This window comes from Primulina huaijiensis, chromosome 4 (assembly GCF_012295235.1).
Source record: "Primulina huaijiensis isolate GDHJ02 chromosome 4, ASM1229523v2, whole genome shotgun sequence".
Classification (NCBI taxonomy): Eukaryota; Viridiplantae; Streptophyta; class Magnoliopsida; order Lamiales; family Gesneriaceae; genus Primulina; species Primulina huaijiensis.
In genome coordinates, this window is record NC_133309.1 from 2,637,566 (window position 1) to 2,646,146 (window position 8,581).

The 8,581-nt window shown below is 32.6% G+C and overlaps 1 protein-coding gene across 1 annotated transcript; it reads left to right on the forward strand.

The window, feature by feature from the left end:
• Positions 1-817: 817 nt before the first annotated feature.
• LOC140975209 (uncharacterized) lies at positions 818-5,261 on the forward strand. The gene is made up of 6 exons (XM_073438793.1): positions 818-1,120; positions 1,212-1,302; positions 2,589-2,662; positions 2,877-3,401; positions 3,848-3,919; positions 4,873-5,261. Exons 1-6 carry the CDS (start codon positions 968-970, stop codon positions 4,993-4,995), a joined length of 1,038 nt encoding a protein of 345 aa, XP_073294894.1. The 5' UTR covers positions 818-967; the 3' UTR covers positions 4,996-5,261.
• The last annotated feature ends 3,320 nt before the right edge of the window (positions 5,262-8,581 follow it).

Sequence of the window (8,581 nt, forward strand, 5' to 3'; positions counted from 1 at the left end):
AATATAGATGTTAGATTTAAGCACATTACCACTGCTGTGCCACTAAAATGATTAAGACAATTCATTAAAATGCTCACACTCCCGTGTATTATACCACATGTACTCGTAAAACTTTTGTGATACCGTAAATTTTGTGAGAATTATCTCTAACCAAATTCAACTAATAAAAAGTAATATTTTTTTATGTATGGATCAGATCGACAGATATAGATTCGCGACACCTTCTCTACTCATTGATAAATAGTTATGCTGCACTAAATAACCACGGCCAGGTACGTGGATCATATGGATTTCTTATATCATGGAAAAATCCCAAAGATGGACGAAGTTAACAATATATTTAATTTGTGTTTTTTTTATACGGAACAATTTTGTTTAGATTCATTCAAAAAAGTTTAAAATATTATTTTTTTGTTTGACAAAAAGTTTACGAGTTGAAAAAGAGTCAAGCTATTNTTAATTCTCAAAAAGTTTAAAATATTATTTTATTGTTTGACAAAAAGTTCACGGGTTGGAAAAGAGTCAAGCTATTCGCGACTAGCTTGTGAACGGCTCGATCAAAACTCGATTCGAATTCGGTTTGACTGAGTTCGAGTCGAGTTCAAATAACTCGAATATTTAATCAAGTCGATCTNAGAATTAAAATATAAGCTAAATCTAGATTTTCGAGTTCGAGTTTAAAATTAATATTCGATCAAATCAAGCTCGAGTAATATGAATTCGACTCAGATGGTATGTGCACCATCGTGGATGCACGTGACATCCTCGTGCCATATCCACTCATAAAATCGAAATTTCGACCGTTGGGGGCTCACTCCACCAAACGTTCAGTCCCACGCCCACGCCCTCTCTGTTTTTTCTCTCGATCTATTGCTCCCAAAAATCCCCGAATCCTTAGTCTGACGCTGCGATTTTGTAGTTATTTTCGTAACTCTTTGATATTATTATTTATTCTTCGATCTCTGCAATGGCGAAACGGAAATCTGCCGGCGAATCTTCCGACCGCGAGCAAAAATGGGATAATGTTTTCAACGCTTTGGTCCAGTTGTCTCAGAATTTGCACAAAGATAGGAATGTTCTTGAAGACAGAATCAAATATTTGCTCGACGTGATATATAAGGTTCTTGTTTTTTTGTTTTCCTGCTGATTTTGGTTTGGGGGGTTGATTTAGGGTTTTGGGGGTATTCACGATTGGGATTTCTTATGTGCAGCTCAAGATGGAGCAGAAGGTGAAGTCTACTGGAGCTGAATTTTTGCTTGGTTTTAAAGAGAGGGAGGCTTTCAACTACAAGCATAGATATGGTTGGCTTTATTTCTCTGTTTTAGCGTTTATTTTTCCCTTAATTTTACATTTTTCAGTGAGTTATTTGTTTCTGTCGGATTCTTTGGAAAGAGTTATGACCATTGTTCAGTAGCATGGATTGGATTGTATTGGTATAGTATTTGGGGTTAGGATTGTAATTCAATGTTAAATTAAGATTTTGGACTCGTCCGGAATCCATTTCTATTGCGAATAATTAATTTTCTTTGATATAATTCACTTGATGAAATTTGGATTGGAGTTGAATATATTAGCCTGTTTGCACCTCCTAGATGCTTTGGTGTAGTGCCTTATGTCAGTTATCCAGCCAAATTGTGAACTAATGAACAAATCCACGTTGACGCTGACACTATGAAACAGCTTGCTTTTCTGTTGATAAGAATGTGGTTGATAAAATTAGCACCTAACATAAAGTCCCTACTGTTGGCCATGTTTCCAATATAGTAGAAGGTTTAGATTAATTCGAAGCCATGACATAATGAACACATCCCCTTTGGGGCCACACTGTGAAACAATTTGCTTTTCTATTGATGAGAATATGCTTTTCTAGTGATGAAAACGCGGTTGACAAAACTAGCACCCGATATAAAAAATCCCAGAATCAGCCGTTTTCCAATTATAGTAGGAGGTTAATTTTAATTCAACCTGTTTTTGCTCCTCATCTCTGTGCTTCAATGATTAAGAGACGATATTATTTTTGGGAATTTTTTATTCTATTTTCTTTCTCCAATATCAGTGAACGGAATAGAAGATGCAATCTTGAGCAATAATCGATTCAAATTATTGACTTAAAATGTTTAAGAAGCAATTGCATCCCTCTATTCCTTAGCCATGAATTTTATTCCATTAACATGCAAAGTTTCTGATCTTTATTGTGCTACAGGATCATCTAGAATGCACTATTTGTGGTATCTAGCTTTCTTTATGCATCTGTTTTCTTCTTTCTGGCCCAAACTACTTTGATCTTTTATAATCCAATTCAACTTACTTTAGCACCAACACTCTTGGCTTTCTGCTGCCGCAAGCATTATGTAAATATTTTCTTCGGTCCCGGCACAGAAAACTTGGCAGTAAAGTTAAATTTGAAACCATTTATCAGTTTATGTTTGAACAGGTTCCATGTAGTTTGCCTCATAGTTTAAGTAGCAGTACTAATGCAGCATGAACTTTTGATTGGATGATAAGTTATTTCTTGTTTGTCAGTTTCTAGGTTATGTGAGACTGGACACTGGATTTAACTTTGTATAGTTGTTTCTGTGAAATGCAGAGGATGTTGAAGATGAATTGGCTGACTTTAAAGAACTGTTTGACTATCTTTCCCATCAATGCTCCAAGCCAAAAGTATGTTGGGTATTATTTATATGTTTGGTGGGATTCAGATTGATTTGCATATTTCCAAGTTTTGACATGTATATCCAATTGGCTGACTTTAAAGAACTGTTTGACTATCTTTCCCATCAATGCTCCAAGCCAAAAGTATGTTGGGTATTATTTATATGTTTGGTGGGATTCAGATTGATTTGCATATTTCTAAGTTTTGACATGTATTTTGCAGGATATATCAAATGATATGAGTTGTAAAGGACAAGAGCAGAAAAACAAGGCTCTTCGAGGAGAAGTTAGTAGGGTGAAAACTGAATTCGAGAAATTTAAGTCTGAAAAGATCTCTGAGATTTCTGCTCTGTTGGCAGAGAAGAATTTTTTGTGGAACCAATATAAAAACATGGAGAGCCAATTAGATACAAAATTTAGGAAGAAGTGTGTTGAAGCTGACCATGCAAATGAAATGGTGCAAGTTATGGTAAACAGAGCAGATGCATTACAACTTTCAAATGAAAAGCTAAGAACCGACTTTTCCAAGATGAAGTCTGAATTATCCCAAAAGAATCAAGAAATCTCCAGACTTTCGAAGGAAATTACAGTAATGAAGTCCAGTTCGCAATCTGCGACACCCATATTGAACAAATGTACGGCAGGATCGAGGGCAACAGACATGGGAGCCAAGACAAGCAACAATAATGTAAGGGGGGCTGCAACAGTGAAACAAGAATCAGTTCATGCACTTGCTTTTGAAAAAAAGGTGGGTTCTTTGAAGATGCTGTGGTACAAAAATCATGGTACCCTATTATGTGCATGGTCTTGTATTAGGGTTTTAGTTTGCTTTCACCACACATCACACCTAGCTGTTTCATTGCAATGTTTGCATGCAGCATATGACATTAACTATGTATAGTCTGATAGGAACATAATCAGAAAAACCAATGAATTGAGACCAAGTGTTTGGGTCAGTATCAATTGAAAGGAGGATTTTATTTCTTAAGCTGGCTGCAACTGTTCAACTCCATATAGTTTGCCTTGAAGGCTGTGTTTCTTGTATAATTGGACAAATTAGTGGGGTCCATGCCTTGACTTCTTTGCTAGCTTGTATCCAACATTATAGTATTATACTGCAATTAAATAAGTTTTCGGTTTGTGCCAATTAGCTCCAAGTCCTTATAGGTAAGCCTGTACATTGAATGTTTGCAGATGACACGTACCAAACCAGCAGCTCATAAGTCAACAGGAGGAAAGGCTCCAAGAAAACAACTTAATGCTAAGGTCCCTCCTTCTTTCTTAATCTCTTAATTTTCACCCCTGAAGATTCATTTGAAAGTAGTTTATATTTCATCTGTACTATTATTAAAACCGTGGAATGACAATCACTCGAGACCTAGCCACCTAGGATATTACCTTCCACCTCCCACAGCTCACGTTCTTGGTCTGCATTAACTTGGTAAAAAAATCAACAGCCTACTCAATGCTGTGAAACTACTGCTGATTTTTTGTTGCGCATCATGATAATGGGAACTGGGAGACAACGTGGTATTTAAATTATGACACTGGGCCTCCCTTTTTTATATCTAATTTTGCTTTATTAATAGTATGGTGAGTTTTGCCTTGTCTGGAGCATATGTAGGATATAGTTCACGAGAGAGAAGAGCCGGTTTTCAGATTGCCCCATTTTGCTTTTGGCTTCACCGTATGTATATGGCTGAAAAAAATGTGTTATTGCAAAGGCCCTTGAGAAGGTTGTGTGGCGGAATGAGAAATAAAGGTGATTTAGGGGGCAGAAAGGCCTGAAACCCCAGGTCAAATAAGGTTTTCTTGAGTCGATTTATTTGTAGAATTGCTAACTTTTGTCTGCGATCCTACTTACAAATAAAACTTATAACTGTCGGCTGCGGGTTCTCACGCCATAAAAAAAACTTGTAACTTTGGTAATGGAGCCTCATTGTTCACTATATTGTTTAATAAATGGAGGGTACTGTGGAGATTTTGCATTTATCATATTTTTATAAGTTACATTATCATATAGGTGTCTTTTTATTAGTTAAAGGAGCATAATATATCACCTCTATATCCCCCGTAGGCCATAGGAAACCTTAATTTCAAACTAGTTAAGAGTACGGCGTAGAAAGTTAATATTTCCTATCATACTAGTATGAAAATTTTGACTTACCGTTTGGAATTCAATCCATAAGCTTATATTGTGTTCGAAATGGTTTGCGTAGGGAAGCAGTAGTTCAAAGAGCAACGAAGTCGACAACATTACCATCCTCGATTCTCCAAAACTGTTCACATCCTCATTCTTAGTTCCTAAATTGAAGTCGTCTCAATCTCCTCAGGTAGTTTGAACTGTTTTGGAAGTCCAACCTGGTAAAATATATGTATAATTCTGTGATCCTATAACTTGCTAGTGTTCATTAGGGTGATGCTTTTAATTTCTGTATGTATAACTTAAACTAGATAATGTGCACTTTTGATCACATTCTTGTGTAGTTTCATGTGTAAATTTCTTACACTGTTTGTATTCAGACCATAGTGTTTTGGAAATGTAAGCCTATCAAAATGGTACTTGGAATCGTGTATGAACGACGAACCCTCTTAACATTATGACTCATTTGCTAATACTATTTTGACTTTTTTTTTGGTTTGGTTTGGTTTTGTTGGGTTTTTTTTTTTGGCTAGAAAATGATGCCACTTGGGAACTAAAGATTAAATCCTTTATAATCTCCAAGAGGTTCGAGATTAAAATATTAAATGTTGAGGTAATTGATTGAATAAATATCCATGTCAGTGGAGCGTTTTATTGAAAATTATAACTTATGACAATGATACGATTCAAAATCTTTTAAATGTATAACGACACGAAGTTTGCGTTGTGATCGCTCTATTACAAAATCAATCTTAGCTGCGGATGATAAGAACTAATAGAATATAAATTATGGATTTGAATTTATTGTGATCGTTCTCTTAACTTGAGTCAGTTTGTTAAATGAATAATTTTGATAAATTAATAAGATAATAATTTTTTTTTGAAATATAACTAGGATCATTTAGTAACAAGTCATGAAATTTAATTCTATTATTATTGGTAAATTTTAATTGAGTAGTGATTATAATGATTAATATTATTAATTATTTTTATATTAATTTGAGAAACATGAGAAAACCATTAGTAAAATAAAATTATTTTAATTGTAATTAGATATATGTTCAAAGTATTTAATACTTTTTAAAAATAAAAATTATAAATATATTGATTAATTAATTTTTTTAATCAATAAAATTTCATAATTTCAATATAATTACTTTATAAAAAATTTACCGTCATAGCTCGAACAAAAGCATCCAAACAATGTGGTTACAACCTACTTTCTTCATTATTGTGACATTAGTTATATTCAATTACTCGACTCTTTTTTCTTAGTGGACGGTACTTAGGTTTTAAATTACACAATATGAATACATTTTCATTATTGTGTGACAATATTAAGAAAAATAAATGATGTTACTATTTTTATTTAAAAAAACTGATAAAAATATTATTTGGTGTAATATAAATCTCTCGAACATCATTTTTGAATCGGATACGTTGTGATGTTATAAATTCATCGTTTTTGGATGGTTCAAGTGTAGGTTTCATTATGGAAGATTGTAGATTCTTTACTTCGAAACTACTTCTGCTTCTCTCTCTCTCTTTTTTTTTTTTTTTTTAGATCAACAAATCAAGCGGTTCATATACCAATAAGATGACTAGTTTTTCGTCTAGTTGTGAAGGGTTGGATTTATCCCTCACCAGAGCCGGACCTCTTATGAAGCCAACCAAGTGGTTGCTTCAGATCTCGGCCCAATAAGGGGCCCAAATTTATATATATAAATATATATATTATATATGTTATTTGTTCTCTAACGCACTCCAAATCTCAACCTTGATTTTTGTTCTCATTCAACAAATAAAGTTTTACAGTCCCCTAGTTCTCTTAAGCCTGAGGGTAAGTAATTTTCTTCATGAATTATGCTTTATTTCCATTTCAAATCTTCTTTATAAATACACATTTATATTTATATGTGTAGATTAATCTATCAAAAGATCCTCACTGAAAATGAAATTTACTTGTGATATATGCACTGTAATGTGCTTAGAGATCATGTTAATTATATATATAGCTAAAGCACGCATCGCATGATATAAATTCTTTAATGAGTTATAATTGAATTATGAGTTTTATATAATTTTTATGCGCGACTTGTGTAATTAATAAGTGGATAGTCTAAGGAAATAAAATAAATTGTGAATAAAGCTTGAATGTGTGGACCGTTGAAAGATGAAATTCATTGTTTCTGGGATTTCTTTGTTCTTTGATTTTGTAGTTTGTTATTTCGATTCAAGAAATTCTTTTATTTTGTAGGTTCTACAATTATAGAGACTAAAAGTGTAGTTTCTACAAGAATTATCTTCGATCAACAATGTTGCAAGATAGACTAAATAGGCTAGCTATGTTGTCGATTGAGAAAGAAATGGTCTGACAATTGGATTACACAGATTTGATAAATATTTTCTTCTCTAAAACAGCTAGACGAGTAGTATTTATGTAGTTATTTTAAATATTTATTGAGTTCTTATCGATGTAACATATTGATTTTGGTATATTTAAGTATTTATTAGTATATTTGTTATATGCGAATTGAATTTTATATTTATTACTGCAATAAGAGGGTCTGTTTTTCAATTTTCGTTTCAGATCCCACTCAACACTGGTACGACTCTGTCCCTCACCTTCGTTAATTTCTGATGTAATTTTCCATGTTGTAATGAATTAGTCTTTCTTTTTTTTAAAAAAAAAAAAAAACAAAGTCTTAGAAATATATTTTTGAACCATCATTATTAATTTTAAAAAATTAAAATTTCTCATTAATCACATTATAAAAGCAACTGAAGGCAAAGGGTCAGTAATGATGATATACTTTTAGTAAACGACTCGGAACAATGTTTCTTCTCCATTTCCTTCTACATGACTATATATAGTGTAATAATTTTAATCATGTAAATTTTTTTTTGTCAAACAATAAAATGGATAAATTGAATATTTGGTCATTTATGTTTGTCTTTTTGCGATTTTGATCCAATGTATTATCAAATTTCAGTCTTAATCCGCTATCTTTATCTTTTCGACAATTTTAGTTTTTTTTTTCCGACATGACATTGAAGTGTCACTAAGGCGATATTGATTTGGTACTAACATATATAGTGCTATATCAACACTTCTAATAAAAATGTATAATATTGCTAAAAATTAAAAGAAACATGACTAAAAGTAAAATTTGATAATATAAAGGACTAAAAGTGTGAAGACCTGAAAATTAAGACTAGAAGTTACGAAAATTGGCTCACTTCAATTCCATCAAATTTCGAGATTGTAAGTTATCAAGTTTATCTCATTAGTTTTTTTCAGCATCTATACTCGGACCTTGTGAAAGTCACACTGCAACTTTACTCTAGAATTTCGAGAAAGGGCTACTAGAGACGAACAATAGACGAAATACTGCTGAAACTCTCTAAAGAAGAGGCCATAAATTCAAAAAAAAGGACAAAGATTTCGAGCAAAAGGAAGAATATTTACAAAAACACTCTTTTGCACTTCGCATTATTAAGAAAAATATGTAAGCACGCTTACTGTTTTCACAATAAGTATATGTTTTAAATCGATTGAATATACCTTCATTTTGAATATATGTTTTTGAAATGAAAAGTATTGTTTTAGGAATTCTTATGATTTGAAATCTTAAGTAGATAGAAATTCCGAAAGTTGTGATAGGATATGATCCATAAGTGGTGGGATTATAACCATTTCACAGTCTCGTAATTTAGAACATTAAAAATTAGGGTTTGATAAGGAATCCATGAAAGAAATTATATGCAATTTAGTGCTTTTTGAT